Genomic DNA, 17,952 nt, shown 5'->3' with positions numbered 1-17,952 from the left:
ATGCTCTATGGCCCCCGGGAAGATATTTGATTAGTATTAGAAGAGGCCCGCAGGCCACAGCCGCCTGCTGCTGTTGTTTTGCACGCACCAATACTCCATCAGTGTTGGCGCCAGGAATTTTCAAAACGGGCTCCCAGGGACCCCATCAAGTCCTAAAAATGGGGCCCCACAGTAAATTTTTGGGGTCCCACTTTTTTGTAACAGTTGTGAAAACAAATGATAAATGTATACATGATCCTGTTATATCTCACATTCTATATTGTGTTTTGGGAAAACATAAACGTTACTTAATTCATTAAAAAAATACTACAAAAGAAAACACATTTTTATGCATATGTGAATGTATTCAGTTAGAAACATTCATTCACTTTCTTCTTTCCTTCATGGATCTAAACCAGGCGTGTCAAACGTACGGCCCGAGGGCCGGATCAGGTCCGCGAAAAGGTTTTATTCGGCCCGCGGGATGAGTTTGCTAAGTATAAAAATTAACCTGATATTTTTGAATGAAAGAAACTGCTATTCTAAATGTGTCCACTGGATGTCACAATAGCAATTATTTGTATATTTGCTACATACGTACAAAATAAACCACGTGATGTTAGTACATCAAACTACATAAATAACATCCTGTAATTTAATTTTGATATAAAAAAAAATTCTTGATAGATTGAAAATGAACACCGATGGGTTGACTGATGAACATTATCACATCATTTATTCAGAAAATATAAATAACGACAAATGAAGATAGAATACTATTATATAAGTGTAAAAAAAACTAAACGACAACATTATGATTTGTACAATTTCAGAATGTGCTTGTTCTATTTTTAAACAAAGAAAACAATATGAAGTTGTCTTTATTTTTAAGTTATCGTGCCGAGAGTAGATTTTTCTCCATGTGGCCCCCGATTTAAAATGAGTTAGACACCCCTGATCTAAACTTTACCGGTATTTTTTTCTATATTTTTATTGTAATATTTTCAGTTTGTTCTATTTCTGGCCAAAGTAAAACAAATCTGCAGTTGTCTTCATTTTTTAGTTTTAATGCCATGCTTTTAGTAGTTGGGCCCGCGTGTGCACAGTTTTTCCCCCATGCGGCCCCTGAGCTAAAATGAGTTTGACACCCCTGTTTTATGTCATATTGCATGTCATCTTTACTCACCTCTGGCAGGTTGACACAGTTGGACTTGACTTCGTATTCGATGTAGGCAACCTCCATTCCGGAGTCTCTGCCCATCTGTGTGTAACACAGGTCCCTAGTGGAGTTAATCCTGCGGTCCACATCGTCCAGATTGAAGGTACACAGCGCAGAGTCTTCGCTGGGTCGAGTGGATGAAGCCAAACGAGTGGAAAAAACCCCAAGAACCACCTCAGAGCCTCGACCCGCTGTCCTGTCCTTTGAGAGCCCGAGCTGGACCGCTTGAAGGAGATTATAGTTTTTCCCAGCCCGGGATCGGCACGTCAGGGGCACCTCCACGTAGGAGTAATAGGCTTGGTCGTCCAAACATACACGCGAGACGTACGTGCAGTACTCGCGCGACTGGGACTTCAGGTCTCGCCGGTAGAAGAAGAAGTACACATGATGGCGGTAGGCAAAGGAAGCCACGAAATGGTGGTCGTATTCAGACAGGCGACCCGCCACAGCCAACTTTGCCGTTTCCTCGTAGGAAAAGACCGGATCCTGCTCCAGGTTTCTTGTGGAGATTGGCGGGTGGCTGCTCGTGTAGCCCCGCCCCACAAAAAGAAGCGGCTGCCTGCCGGGCTGCGACTGGACAATGAGCCCAACAGTACTAACGTTGGGATGATTGGCCGCGACGTATTGGGTGTCCACCGGCCTCTCAGTGGAGAACAGCACCTTATCCACAGAATCCAGACTTCGTTTTTGGCAGATTCCTTGGTTCACACTGCCGCATGTGATCAGTTCCATGGAGTACGGGTCGACCAGTAAGAGTTTGTTGTGGTTGCTGGTGAGACTGGCCTGAGGGCAGTTACTCTTAGTAACCGGAGGCAGGCATTCCCGGCTGTCTCTGACAGGTCCGGTGGGATCCTGGAGCTCTGCTTGAAGGAATCGGTCCAACTGGAACAAGTTATCCCGAGCGCCCACATAGACTCGGCCCACACCGGGGTCAGGATGCAGGGCCAGGTGCTCAAATTCCGTATCATTCCGGGTGAAGGTGGGATAAAGGCGAGAAGAGGGGTCGGTTCCTTGGACAACGTAACCGGACGTGGAGGTAAGCGGCCGGTCGACCGCTAACAGCACAATGGATAGCAGCAGTTGGACTGCGGTGGCTGGGAGACAACGTACCACCCACGGAGGCATGGCGGCAGATCTAACAGAAGGATGAGAAAAACAGTCTGTGAGACAGTCCATGCAGGATCTTAACGGTTTTTTTCTGTCGTCGTGATTGTCACGGCCTGAAATCCATACATTTTCTGGCAGATTTTTCACCAAGTTGCAGTTCTTTGAGGGTCATTTGTTTTTAGTAACACTGAACGAACTTTGGGTTATGACCGAAAGGACAAGATCACGGGTACAAGCGGCCGAAATGAGTTTCCTCCACCTCCCTTAGAGATAGGGTGAGAAGCTCTGTCATCCGGGAGGAGCTCAAAGTAAAGCCGCTGGTCAGGATGCTACCCGAGCGCCTCCCTAGGGAGGTGTTTAGGGCACGTCCGACCGGTAGGAGGCCACGGGGAAGACCCAGTACACGTTGGGTAGACTATGTCTCCCGGCTGGCCTGGGAACGCCTCGGGATCCCCCGGGAAGAGCTGGACGAAGTGGCTGGGGAGAGGGAAGTCTGGGCTTGCCCCCGCGACCTGACCTTGGATAAGCGGAAGAGGATGGGTGGATGAACGAACTTGTGATTTTATGAATATGCTATCAATGTTTTGATTGCTGACAACATGAACCTAAAAAATACGTATAAAAGGTGAAAGTCCTCAGCCCGCAACACGCTATTTTCATGCAGACTATGAAGGAATGATCAAATGACGAAATGACAAAAACTATCAAATAACAGTTTTAAAGGGCTTCACCCACAACTGTCTGTGCGGGGAAATGGACGACAGTTCTATAGATGACGTCGCACCAAGAGGGGGAGACATATCCAGTCTGGCGATGGAAAGGGGGCGTTTCAAGTACAGTTTTACTGATTACTCAAACACTAATTGATACTGTGGGAAATATTAATTTTCAGTAGAGATGTCCGATAATATCGGACTGCCGATATTATCGGCCGATTAATGCTTTAAAATGTAATATCGGAAATTATCGGTATCGGTTTCAAAAACTTAAATTTATGACATTTTAAACGCCGCTGTGTACACGGACGTAGGGAGAAGTACAGAGCGCCAATAAACCTTAAAGGCACTGCCTTTGCGTGCCGGCCCAGCCACATAATATCTACGGCTTTTCACACACACAAGTGAATGCATGCATACTTGATCAACAGCCATACAGGTCACACTGAGGGTGGTCGTATAACCAACTTTAACACTGTTACAAATATGCGCCACACTGTGAACCCGCACCAAACAAGAATGACAAACACATTTCGGGAGAACAGCCGCACTGTAACACAACATAAACACAACAGAACAAATACCCAGAACCCCTTGCAGCACTAACTCTTCCGGGACGCTACAATATACACCCCCTGCTACACCCCCCCCCCCACCTCACCCCCCCCCCCCCCCAACCCCGCCCGCCTCAACCTCTTCATGCTCTCTCAGGGAGAGCATGTCCCAAATTCCAAGCTGCTGTTTTGAGGCATGTTAAAAAAAATAATGCACTTTGTGACTTCAATAATAAATATGGCAGTGCAATGTTGGCATTTTTTTTTTTACATAACTTGAGTTGATTTATTTTGGAAAACCTTGTTACATTGTTTAATGCATCCAGCGGGGCATCACAACAAAATTAGGCATAATAATGTGTTAATTCCACGACTGTATATATCGGTATCGGTTGATATCGGAATCGGTAATTGAGAGTTGGACAATATCGGATATCGGCAAAAAAGCCATTATCGGACATCTCTAATTTTCAGGAGCAAAAAATACATAAAGACAACTTGACAGTGCCATTTGGGTCATCTGGACGCTGTGGGTCCTTTAACCACTAAAAAGGACTTCCACAAAAAATGGAAAAACAAATACTGTATTGATGTTTTATTTGTTGTGTACCACACAGAAGTAGTTGCATGGTTTGTGGATATACAAAACCCAAAACCAGTGAAGTTGGCACGTTGTGTAAATGGTAAATAAAAACAAAATACAATGATTTGCAAATCCTTTTCAACTTATATTCAATTGAATAGACTGCAAAGACAAGATATTTCATGTTTGAACAAAGAAACTTAATTTGTTTTTTGCAAATAATCATTAACTTAGAATTTAATGGCAGCAACACATTGCAAAAAAGTTGTCACAGGGGCATTTTTACCACTGTGTTACATGGCCTTTCCTTTTAACAAAACTCAGTAAAAGTTTGGGAACTGAGGAGACACATTTTTTAAGCTTTTCAGGTGGAATTCTTTCCCATTCTTGCTTGATGTACAGCTTAAGTTGTTCAACAGTCCGGGGTCTCCGTCGTGGTATTTTAGTCTTCATAATGCGCCACACATTTTCAATGGGAGACAGGTCTGGACTACAGGCAGGCCAGTCTAGTACTCACACACTGATGTCGGTTTTTGATGCAGTACCGCCTGAATGATCGAAGGTCACGGGCATTCAATGTTGGTTTTCAGCCTTGCCGCTAACGTGCAGTGATTTCTGCAGAATCTCTGAAATCAGTGGGTTTCTGAAGTTTTCCTGAGCCCATGTGGTGATATCCTTTACACACTGATGTCGCTTGTTCATGCAGTACAGCCTGAGGGATCAAAGGTCACGAGCTTAGCTGCTTACGTGCAGTGATTTCTCCAGATTCTCTGCACCCTTTGATGATATTATGGACCGTAGATGGTGAAATCCCTAAATATCTTGCAATAGCTGGTTGAGAAAGGCTTTTCTTAAACTGTTCAACAATTTGCTCACGCATTTGTTGACAAAGTGGTGACCCTCGTCCCATCCTTGTTTGTGAGTGACTGAGCATTTCGTGGAAGCTGCTTTTATACCCAATCATGGCACCCACCTGTTCCCAATTTGCCTGTTCACCTGTGGGATGTTCCAAATAAGTGTTTGATGAGCATTCCTCAACTTTATCAGTCTTTTTTTACCACTTGTGCTAGCTTTTTTGAAACATGTTGCAGGCATCAAATTCCAAATGAGCTAATATTTGCAAAAAATAACCAAGTTTACCAGTTCGAACGTTAAATGTCTTGTCTTTGCAGTCTATTTAATTGAATATAAGTTGAAAATGATTTGCAAATCATTGTATTCTGTTTTTATTCACCATTTACACAACGTGCCAACTTCACTGGTTTTGGGTTTTGTAGGTTGAATTGTATACAGTGGCATGATCGCAAAATCATGATTGCCTTGAGGGTCTGATTACTTTTGTATTTAGGGCCTAATCCCTGATCGTTTTTTTTTTTTTTAATCAGCGTCACATGAACATTTTGCTTGAAAGAAAGAAAAAATGTTCAAAGGGATTGAACTCCCCGTGAACCAGGAATCAGCTTCGTAAACTATGCAGACTCCACCGAATCCTCTGTAAATGCAGTTTTATTGGAGACCTAATGAGCATTTTGACAACTCACCATTTGTTTTCTGGAGTGTCTTACAGAGGCGGACCACCTCTTGACCTCTCAGCAGTTGTTGTGGACATAACCTGAAACACAAGAGGAAAGATGTCAAAGATGTCTTTTGAGGAGAATTCCAGATGACGTTCATCGGAAACGCCTCGCCCCCGAAGTAACAGACTTGTCACTCAATCAATGCAATTGTTATTAGTGAAGTCTATTGAAAGTCGTGGGAAAATTATTCCAATGAAACTTCCTGTCAACAAATGTGTACTTCCTCTTTTGCATGTAAAAAAAAAGCAGCCGGTAAAGTGGTGTCAATCCAAGAGGCTTTAAGTACTTCCAGTGAATCGCTGCCAGTAAAAGATCTGCAGGCATTGCTAGGAGACAACATACAAAAGGCCTTTGGACTTGCACTCCCCCACATGAAAAAAAAGAGTGTCTGAAAGATTTAGAAGCAGAAAAGAAGCAGAGATGCTAACTCTGTAGTTCCATGTCCACTTGGTTGTCTTCCTCCACTCTTTCACATTCCAACACACGTCTGGCGAAGAAACAAGATGATCGCGGACAACATTCAGGGAGAGCCTGATGGAAAGTTTGGAAGAGCTATGGAAAAAGGACCGCCTTTGGTTCTACCAAAATAATATCAGAATCAGAAATACTTTAATAATCCCAGAGGGTGAACACAATCCCATTCAATAGCAGACAAACACAGGGAGACAGAACAGGATCGCGGTGATTTGTCAACTTCCAGCGCCCCTTACAAAAAAGGTGAGAAACAGGTAAATGCTGGAGGAGGAAAAAACCTCATAGCCAAAGCACACATAAACATGTGTGTAAGAGGGAAACATCAAACAAAGAAAACAAAGGAAATTAAAGACATTAAAAGAGCAAAGCTGATGCAACCAGCCATTTCAACATACAGCTACAAAAGTAAAACAACAACAAAAATGAAAGCTGCAAGCAGCGATCGACGGGACCGACTTTGACGGCACATAAAATCCAAACCAGAGCAGTAATTAGGTCAACTTTTAATCAGAAGGGTTCAATCTCTCTCCTGTGCTAGTTTGAAGCCGACACGACCAACGCGCTCAGAGGAGATGTTTGAAAAAAGGTGACCAGTTTTTACAAAACCTCTGTTTTGAAGGAGGAATAGCAAACTTTCTGTTGATTTTTGCTGAAATGTAGGTCTAACTGAGACCTACATAGAGGTGTTTGTTTCATGGTCCTACGACATTCATACCGGAAGTTACAAGCAGTTTTGTCTGTGTTTTCTTCCTAGGAGCAGTTTTGTCTGTGTTTTATTCCTAGGGGGCGCTAGAGCGCAATTTTGAGTTTTGGGGTTTGGTTTTTTTTTTTTATGAGATCGCATTTTTCGCCAGTCCTGATGTGTGTGTCCAGTTTGGTGAGTTTTAAAGCATGTTAAGGGGGTCAAATTACAGCTCAAAGAGGCAAAAGTGACTGTTTTTACAAAATTTTTGTTTTGAAGGGGGAATAGCCAACTTCCTGTGGATTTTAGCTGAAAGAAGTCAACGTATGAAATCTAGGTCTAAGTCAGACCTACATAGAGGTTTTTGTTTCATGTCTCTACGACATTCCTACCGGAAGATACAAGCAGTTTTGTCTGTGTTTTTTCCTAGGGGGTGCTAGAGCGCAATTTTGAGTTTTTTTTTATTTATTTTTTTATTAGATGTCAATTTTCACCAGTCCTGATGTGTGTGTCAAATATGGTGAGTTTTGAAGCATGTTAAGGGGGTCAAATTACAGCTCAAAGAGGCGGCGGAATAATAATAATAAAACCTTACAAATACAATAGGGTCCTCTGTCCCAAAGGCACATTGCGGTCCCTAATAATAAAACCTTACAAATTCAATAGAGTCCTCTGTCCCAAAGGGACATTGCGGTCCCTAATAAAAACATATCCACTGTGGTGGCCTCTGCGGTGTTCCACGCCATTGTCTGCTGGGGTGGTGGGAGCATGGCCAGAGACAGGAGCAGACCCAACAAAGCAACCAAGAGAGCCGACTCTACCCTCCACCCAGTGTCCAGTCCGCATGGATGAGCGAGGATGCGTCTAAGGAGACCGAGGCGTTCGATACCTGCTCATTCAGCCAAGACACTGTGAAGCTTGTCCGTTCCGGTCTCTTCATCCGCATCTCCTCCGGGAGGCAGATCTAGAAGTCCACAAAAAAGCACCGCAGAAGTCACGAAAGTGCCACCCCTTGTCGCACAGTCACAAAGGGTCCCGAAACAAAAGGCAAAAAACACATGAAAACAAGAGGGAAACACCAGGAACACAAAAGGAACACTAAAGGATGATACAAAAAAATATTTACTTTTACCATGAAGAAAAGGTCCTCGGCCCGCGTACCAGTTGTGTTCCTACGACTGTGATGAACTGTAGGTTGACACCTAAAGGGGACCTAAATTGCAAAACCAACTTTTCTTTTTTTCCAAGATGGTGCCACTGTAGTGGCTGCTGGTGGCAGGAGCTCTGTGCTCTTGTGTTCCTGATGTTTCCCTCTTGTTTTCATGTGGGTTTTTTTTTTGCCTTTTGGTTGGGGACCCTTTGGGACTGTGCGACAAGGGGTGGCACTCTCGTGACTTCTGCGGTGGTTTTTTGTGAACTTCTGGATCTGCCTCCCGCGAGCCTTTTGGCCACATGGAGACCAGATGCTGGGTCTCTGCTACACCAGAGTCCGTTTGGAGAGACTGGAGGAGATGCACGTGAAGAGACGGGGCTGCGCCGGTACGGACGGGCTACACAGTGTCTTGGCTGAATGAGCAGGTATCGGACACCTAGGTCTCCTTGGAAATATCCTCGCTCATCCATGCGGACTGGACACTGGCCGAGAGTTAGTGGGCGGCCGACAGTGGTTGCTTTGTTGTGTCTGCTCCTGTCTCTGGCCATGCTCCCCCCACCCCAGCAGACGGTGGTGTGGAACACCGCAGAGGCCACCACAGTGTATATGTTTTTTTATTATTATTTTTTTTGTAGTTGTATGTAGAAATGGCTGGTTGCATCAGCTATGGTCTTTTAATGTCCTTAATGTCCTTTGTTTTCTTTAATGTTTGATGTTTCCCCTCTTACATACATGCTTATGTGTGCTATGGCTATGAGGTTTTTTCCCATTGGCGTCAATCTGGACCACCTCTCCAGGGGCCCAGGCTTAGCCTGAATATTTTTTTCTCCCCCCCCCCCCCACCTGTTTCACACCTTTTTTGTAAGGGGCGCCGGAAGTTGTCAGATCCGTCGGCGTTCCCGTTCTGTCTCTCTGTAATGTTTGTCTGATCTTGAATGGGATTGTGCTGAAAATCTTAATTTCCCCCTCGGGGATTAATAAAGTATTTCTGATTCTGATTCTTACCTATTGGTACCTGCTGTTGTGTATCTGGGATCTGCATAAGTCCCGAAAGGACTGGCGCAACAATCCTGCCTTCTTTCATATTTCCGGTAAATGAGTAATTTGGAAATTACCCATTTGGTGACGTGTTGTGCATTCCTGGAAGAATGAGAGTAACGCCACCAAAAGTGGAAAAAAAAGCGCACGAACGGAAATGGCAAGCAAGTCCTATCAGGCCTCAGTGCTCTCAGAAAAGTGATGGAATGTGAAGAATGACGATAAAAGAAAAAGACGACAGCCATTAATTCTACACGCCTCGTTCAACACACGCTCTTTCTCTAACGAGCAATTATGCTTTGTCTTCCTCTAAACTTTTATTTTTTTTATAAATAACTTCCTCCTCATCTTTTCTCACAGCCAACAAATCATCCGAACTTGATCAAAACATGTTTTTCTATGAAGTATTATTGTGATATGTTGCACACAAACATGTTTTTATGATGTAACAGTCATAAATGTATGAACCATTATATTCACTGTACATGTATGTTGAACACAAAAAATTTTTTCCGGACCATAGGGCGCACCAGATCATAGGGCGCACAACCGATGATTGGTCTATTTTTAATCTTTTTTCATATATAAAGCGCACCGGATTATAGGGCGCATTAAAGGAGTCATATTATTATTATTTTTCTAAATGTAAAACACTTCCTTGTGGTCTACATAACATGTAATGGTGGTTCTTTGGTCAAAATGTTGCATAGATGATGTTTTACAGATCATCTTCAAGCCGCTTTCTGACAGTCGCTTCAGGTTGCGCCGTTTTGTGGGCGGTCTTATTTACGTGGCTCACCTTCGACAGCGTCTTCTCCCCGTCATCTTTGTTGTAGCGGTGTAGCGTGCAAGGACGGTAGTGGAAGAAGTGTCAAAAGATGGCGCTAACTGTTTTAATGACATTTTGACTTTACTTCAATCAATAACAGAGTAGTTTTTTAGAAGTGGTTGATTTATATAGGCTAGTAAGGTAAAGTTTTGTACCTGACAAGTTTCGGCTATCTTGCTTCTGCAGCTTTCATCAGGAAAAATAACAGAGTAGCATCTCCTCATCCGGAAACAACCACACCGGAAATGTGTACCGTGAAAAAAACAACAACTCTAATACAAAGTTCCTTGGGTGAATAACATAAACTCACTACACCGGTATGTTTTAGCACTTTCATGGCGAGTTTACTGACAGATATAAGTAAGAAATTTACACTACTTTATATTAGAAATGACAACAGTGGAAAATGAATGTCCCATAACAAGAAGATAGAGGAAAAAAAGAAGAAGCTTATCGACTCGCGGACTTGCGCAATATTTCAGGACTTATGCAGATCCCAAGTGCAGATCAGCTGGTACCAGAAGGTAAGAAAAGTTGCTTTTGCATAATATTGCGAAACAAAACTGCAGATAATATGTCCTACCTTATATACACACCATAATAATAATCATATGTTTAATGCACGGACAACTATTCAAGCGATGCGGCTTCATAGCTTACCAAAGTCGTGCTAAAACATTTTGATAGATTTTTGAGCGCCGTGTGTAATGTTCTATATTTTCAAAGGAACATTTAAAATGTTGGTGTTGTGTATTCGAGACATATTGCCGTCATAGTGCAGTCTCTCTCTTATGTTTGACTGCCATCTACCGTTCACACTTATCATTACAACATGTACCAAATAAAATAGCTTCGAGGTGAGTAAGCTCAAACAAATGTATTCCTTACATTAGGCGCACCGGGTTATAAGTCGCACTGTCGAGTTTTGAGGGAAAAAAATGATTTGAAGTGCGCCTTAAAGTCCAGAAAATACGTTATATAAGTTTTTATGATGTAACAGTCTTAGATGTATAAACCATTATATTCACTGAATGTTGAACACAAATATACAAGTTTGTATGATGTAACAGTCACATATTTATAAACCATCATATTTACTGTAGGTTGAACACAAATGTACAAGTTGTTATGATTTAACAGTGATAGATGTGTAACCCATTATATTCACTGTACGATGTACACAAATACATGTTTATATGAAATAACACTGATGCAAGTTTTTTTGTAATGATGCAACAGTGATAGACGTATAAACCATTACATCCACTGTATGTTCTACACAAAAATAAAAATGTTATGAAACAGTGATAGAGTGTATGTATTTTATTATGCGACAATAATGATAGTGTGGATACCATTATATTTACTATATGTTGTACACAGATATACAAGTTTTTTAAGGTTGTAACACTAACACTGGTGTACGATTTTTTTTAATGACACCATATAGTGATAGAAGTGTTAATCATTATATTCACTGTATGTTTTTTTTAACCATACAACAATGTAGATTTAATATGTTGTCAACAAATATACCGTTTTTCTGACATGACACTGTATCATCAGGAGGAAATGGAACTGGATTGGTCACACACTGCGTAGACATAATAGATCAAACACGAAACATGCTCTAACATGGAACCCGCACTTACTTCTTAAGGTCAAGGCAAGTGTTGCCTTAAAGGAGGGCTCATATTTTAGGGCACCAAGGCAAGTTAGAAGGGCACCAAGGCAAACATTATTTTATGGCCAAAGTAATAATTAAGATTATTGTTATCAACCACCTTAACGTGGTAGAGGAGTTTGCGTGTCCCAATGATCCTAGGAGCTATGTTGTCCGGGGGCTTCTATGCCCCCTGGTAGGGTCTCCCAAGGCAAACTGGTCCTAGGTGAGGGATCAGACAAAGAGCAGCTCGAAGATCTCTATGAGGAACACTGACAAGGAACCCAGATTTCCCTCGCCCGGACGCGGGTCACCGGGGCCCCCCTCTGGAGCCAGGCCCGGAGGTGGGGAATGATGGCGAGCGCCTGGTGGCCGGGCCTGTCCCCATGGGGCCCGGCCGGGCACAGCCCGAAGAGGCAACGTGGGTCCCCCCTCCAATGGGCTCACCACCCATAGCAGGGGTCATAGAGGTCGGGTGCGATGTGAGCTGGGCGGCAGCCGAAGGCAGGGCACTGGCGGTCCGATCCTCGGCTACAGAAGCTAGCTCTTGGGACGTGGAACGTCACCTCGCTGGGGGGGAAGGAGCCTGAGCTAGTGCGCGAGGTGGAGAAGTTCCGGCTAGATATAGTCGGACTCACTTCGACGCACAGCAAGGGCTCTGGAACCGGTTCTCTCGAGAGGGGGTGGACTCTCTTCCAGTGAGAGGCGACGGGCTGGGGTGGAAATTCTTGTTTCCCCCCGGCTCAGAGCCTGCACATTGGAGTTCAACCCGGTGGACGAGAGGGTAGCTTCCCTCCGCCTTCGGGTGGGGGAACGGGTCCTGACTGTGGTTTGCGCTTACGCGCCAAACCGCAGCTCAGAGTACCCACCCTTTTTGGATTCACTCGAGGGAGTACTTGAGAGTGCTCCCCCGGGTGATTCCCTCGTTCTACTGGGGGACTTCAATGCTCATGTTGGCAGCGACAGTGAAACCTGGAGAGGCGTGATTGGGAAGAATGGCTGCCCGGATCTGAACCCGAGCGGTGTTTTGTTGTTGGACTTTTGTGCCCGTCACAGATTGTCCATAACGAACACCATGTTCAAGCATAAGGGTGTCCATATGTGCACTTGGCACCAGGACACCCTAGGCCGCAGTTCCATGATCGACTTTGTAGTTGTGTCATCGGATTTGCGGCCTCATGTTTTGGACACTCGGGTGAAGAGAGGGGCGGAGCTTTCTACCGATCACCACCTGGTGGTGAGTTGGCTGCGATGGTGGGGGAGGATGCCGGACAGACCTGGCAGGCCCAAACGCATTGTGAGGGTTTGCTGGGAACGTCTGGCAGAGTCTCCTGTCAGAGAGAGTTTCAATTCCCACCTCCGAAAGAACTTTGAACATGTCACGAGGGAGGTACTGGACATTGAGTCCGAATGGACCATGTTCCGCGCCTCTATTGTCGAGGCGGCTGATTGGAGCTGTGGCCGCAAGGTAGTTGGTGCCTGTCGTGGCGGTAATCCTAGAACCCGTTGGTGGACACCGGCGGTGAGGGATGCCGTCAAGCTGAAGAAGGAGTCCTATCGGGTTCTTTTGGCTCATAGGACTCCTGAGGCAGCGGACAGGTACCAACAGGCCAAGCGGTGTGCGGCTTCAGCGGTCGCAGAGGCAAAAACTCGGACATGGGAGGAGTTCGGGGAAGCCATGGAAAGCGACTTCCGGACGGCTTCGAAGCAATTCTGGACCACCACCCGCTGCCTCAGGAAGGGGAAGCAGTGCACTATCAACACCGTGTTTGGCGAGGATGGTGTTCTGCTGACCTCGACTGCGGATGTTGTGGATCGGTGGAGGGAATACTTCGAAGACCTCCTCAATCCCACCAACACGTCTTCCTATGAGGAAGCAGTGCCTGGGGAATCTGTGGTGGGCTCTCCTATTTCTGGGGCTGAGGTTGCTGAGGTAGTTAAAAGGCTCCTCGGTGGCAAGGCCCCGGGGGTGAATGAGATCCGCCCGGAGTTCCTTAATGCTCTGGATGCTGTGGGGCTGTCTTGGTTGACAAGACTCTGCAGCATCGCGTGGACATCGGGGGTGGTACCTCAGGATTGGCAGACCGGGGTGGTGGTTCCTCTCTTTAAGAAGGGGAACCGGAGGGTGTGTTCTAACTATCGTGGGATCACACTCCTCAGCCTTCCCGGTAAGGTCTATTCGGGTGTACTGGAGAGGAGGCCACGTCGGATAGTCGAACCTCGGATTCAGGAGGAACAGTGTGGTTTTCGTCCTGGTCGTGGAACTGTGGACCAGCTCTATACTCTCGGCAGGGTCCTTGAGGGTGCATGGGAGTTTGCCCAACCAGTCTACATGTGTTTTGTGGACTTGGAGAAGGCATTCGACCGTGTCCCTCGGGAAGTCCTGTGGGGAGTGCTCAGAGAGTATGGGGTTTCGGACTGTCTGATTGTGGCAGTCCGCTCCCTGTATGCTCAGTGCCAGAGCTTGGTCCGCATTGCCGGCAGTAAGTCGGACACGTTTCCAGTGAGGGTTGGACTCCGCCAAGGCTGCCCTTTGTCACCGATTCTGTTCATAACTTTTATGGACCGAATTTCTAGGCGCAGTCAAGGCGTTGAGGGGATCTGGTTTGGTGGCTGCAGGATTAGGTCTCTGCTTTTTGCAGGTGATGTGGTCCTGATGGCTTCATCTGGCCAGGATCTTCAGCTCTCGCTGGATCGGTTCGCAGCCAAGTGTGAAGCGACTGGGATGAGAATCCATGGTTCTCGCCCGGAAAAGGGTGGAGTGCCATCTCCGGGTTGGGGAGGAGATCTTTCCCCAAGTGGAGGAGTTCAAGTACCTCGGAGTCTTGTTCACGAGTGAGGGAAGAGTGGATCGTGATATCAACAGGCGGATCGGTGCGGCGTCTTCAGTAATGCGGACGCTGTATCGATCCGTTGTGGTGAAGAAGGAGCTGAGCCGGAAGGCAAAGCTCTCAATTTACCGGTCGATCTACGTTCCCATCCTCACCTATGGTCATAAGCTTTGGGTTATGACCGAAAGGACAAGATCACGGGTACAAGCGGCCGAAATGAGTTTCCCCCGCCGGGTGGCGGGGCTCTCCCTTAGAGATAGGGTGAGAAGCTCTGCCATCCGGGGGGAGCTCAAAGTAAAGCCGCTGCTCCTCCACATCGAGAGGAGCCAGATGAGGTGGTTCGGGCATCTGGTCAGGATGCCACCCGAGCGCCTCCCTAGGGAGGTGTTTAGGGCACGTCCGACTGGTAGGAGGCCGCGGGGAAGACCCAGGACACGTTGGGAAGACTATGTCTCCCGGCTGGCCTGGGAACGCCTCGGGGTCCCACGGGAAGAGCTGGACGAAGTGGCTGGGGAGAGGGAAGTCTGGGCTTCCCTGCTTAGGCTGCTGCCCCCGCGACCCGACCTCGGATAAGCGGAAGAAGATGGATGGATGGATGGATATTGTTATCAATATTGAAATCATTATTACTGATTGTTAAGTAAAACAGTGTTGGGGTGTGAATGGAATGCCATCATGTCATTTGTAATGTCTAATAAAAAGACTATAGATAAATGTTATCCATATATTTATAGACAAATATAATTTTTTTAAATTCTTTACTAACATCAACTTGTCAGCTTTTTGTCATTACATGATGCCTTTATCTCTATTTTTACATTTTGATAGTTGATATATATATGTATTTTTTAAAGTTATGTACATCATGTAGATGATGTATCGGGACAGATCCATTAAGCGTTTGAGCAGAAATATGTCGTATAGGAATTAACAATAAACAATAAAACATTAACAAACTGATGGGTCACATGAACGATTTTTGAATTGACATGAAAAAAAACTTTTAATGTAAACAAAACTTGTTGATATCAAAATAAAACACAAAGCAGTTTGGCTAATGAAGATGAAGTCTAATAAACAAGCTTTGTTCTTCTCCAACGCCTCCTAGTGTTTCAGTACAACAGTTTGGCCACAAAAACCTCTCCCCCGGAGTGATACCTCTCACATCGAATACACAATCTTTACCGGCTGCGTTCAATTCGATGAGATGACTAAACATTTGAGCTAGTATTGATGTTATTGGAACACTAATACAATTTGCAGTTAAATAAAGTACAAGTGAGCATCCCAGTAAACAAAGTAAAGACTTATAAACAAGTTGTGACAATGTTCACGACACATCGCCTGCTGCAAAACATCAAATAGTTTTCTCCTTAGCTGTATACTTTTAGTGTGGGGTCAAGTGTCTCCAATATTGTCCACACCTGTCTCCATCCAAACACAGCAGTGTGCTCTTAAACACAGGGCGGGAAGCGAGGGAAAATTACGTTAAAACAAGCGCTAGGCTCCGTTTACTCCGAGGGGAAATCTCCGCAGCAAAGTCGGTGTCATTGGTCGGCCATGATTATCAAGCCAAACGACGCTAGTGCGCATGCGCCTGACTTCCGGTGGCCGAAAATGCATTCATAAATGACGGTTTTCCGGTCATTAAAAAATTAAACGGTATTACTAACCGTCGGGAATTATCGCAACATATCATGATACCGTTTATTGTTACAAAGTCAAGGGCGGTCACGGCACGTTCTTGCCGCAAATGTTGGAAACATTTTTGGGCATTACGGTAAATGCCGCGGTAAAATTTTCCTTTATATTCACTGTCTTGGTAGCAAGTGTTAGTTGAGGCATGCAAATTACTTTGACATGCTTTTAAATGTCAATTATGAATCTAGAATGATTCCCAAGTTCTTATACAGAGTTAAAATCAATCAATCAATTAAAGTTTACTTATATAGCCCTAAATCACAAGTGTCTCAAAGGGCTGCACAAGCCACAACGACATCCTCGGTTCAGATCCCACATCAGGGCAAGGAAAAACTCAACCAAAACACGTGTCTTATAGAACAGTGGTCCCCAACCACCGGTACCGGTCCGCGGACCAATTGGTACCGGGCAGCACAAGGAAAAAATAAAAATAAAATAAAATAAATAATTTTTTTTTTTAAATTAAATCAACATAAAAACACAATATATACACTATATATCAATATATATCAATACAGTCTGCAGGGATACAGTCCGTAAGCACACATGATTGTATTTCTTTAATAAAAAAAAAATTAATAAAAAAAATATCACTTTGTGACTTCAATAATAAATATGGCAGTGCCATGTTGGCATTTTTTTTCCATAACTTGAGTTGATTTATTTTGGAAAACCTTGTTACATTGTTTAATGCATCCACAAGGCATCACAACAGAATTAGGCATAAAAATGTGTTAATTCCACGACTGTATATATCGGTATCGGTTGATATCGGAATCGGTAATTAAGAGTTGGACAATATCGGAATATCGGCAAAAAAGCCATTATCGGACATCTCTAGTCTCATGGTTGTTCAACTTAACGGCCAACAAGAAATGACCCTGATAAGAGAAATTGTAAATGTAATTCTCAGAGATGAATGAACAACTGGTTTGGGATGACATGAGTGACATCAGGGTAATGTTGCCAAATAGGCGGGACGAGATACTGAAGGACACAAATGACAGCAGGTCATCCTTAACAACCAGCTGCCAGACAAGAAGCTATAAAAGTCTTGCGTTTATCTAAATCATAACGTAGCTCCAGACAGGTGTGGCTGCAGTTCGGCCAACACATCCTCAGCTTCAGATCAAGGCAGCTGCTTTTAGAATCAAAGATGCTCTTAGGTTTCTTTCTTTCTTTGTGTTCTGTAGGATCCACAACACATTTTGCTCGACAATATATTGCATATAAACAATATTATTGCCATTATTTGGTAGACCAAATGAACCACTGATGTTATGACAATACATAATAATGATGGAGGTATACCATTTCAAATACATTTAACTTGTATTTCTCGTATGTGTGCTGAAGTGCATTATATTTATATAGTCTTTTTCTCTAATGACTCAAAGCGCTTTTACAGAGTGAAACCCAATATCTAAGTTACATTTAAACCAGTGTGGAGCAGGTGGGGAAAGTGTCCTGCCCAAGGACACAACGGCAGTGACTAGGATGGCGGACGCGGGGATCGAACCTGGAACCCTCAAATTGCTGGCACGGCCACTCTGCCAACCGAGCTATACTGCCCCTCCAGGACAGTGGTTCTTAACCTGGGTTCGATCGAACCCTAGGGGTTCGGTGAGTCAGCCTCAGGGGTTCGACGGAGGTCAAGACACACCCGACTTATTGTGTAAATAAAAACTTCTCCCTATGATTTGCAGGTGTGTAATTTGTTGTGAGTTCATGCACTGTGTTGGTTTTGTTCTTTGAACAAGGGGATGTTCATGCACGGTTCATTTTGTGCACCAGTAAAAATACATAACTTTGTCTTGAATTTGAAAAAAAACAACATGCGTGTCTG

At 44.5% G+C, this 17,952-nt stretch overlaps 1 protein-coding gene across 4 annotated transcripts in view; it reads right to left on the bottom strand.

Annotated features, from left to right (window-relative positions):
* plxnb1b (plexin b1b) overlaps positions 1-17,952 on the bottom strand; it is a 274,071-nt gene that overhangs the window by 137,233 nt on the left and 118,886 nt on the right. For all 4 annotated transcript variants that reach the window (XR_012050329.1, XM_061937833.2, XM_061937834.2 and 1 more), the window contains exons 3-4: positions 5,700-5,770; positions 1,166-2,333 (exon numbers count right to left, since the gene is read on the bottom strand). Coding sequence is in view for 3 of the 4 variants with exons in the window: in XM_061937833.2 (XP_061793817.1) it covers positions 1,166-2,323 (1,158 nt within the window). In the remaining variant the exon portion in view is untranslated. The remainder of the gene's footprint in view (positions 1-1,165; positions 2,334-5,699; positions 5,771-17,952) is intronic.

The sequence above is a fragment of the Nerophis lumbriciformis genome, linkage group LG03 (genome assembly GCF_033978685.3).
Source record: "Nerophis lumbriciformis linkage group LG03, RoL_Nlum_v2.1, whole genome shotgun sequence".
Classification (NCBI taxonomy): domain Eukaryota; kingdom Metazoa; phylum Chordata; class Actinopteri; order Syngnathiformes; family Syngnathidae; genus Nerophis; species Nerophis lumbriciformis.
This window is presented reverse-complemented; position numbering and strand designations above follow the sequence as displayed.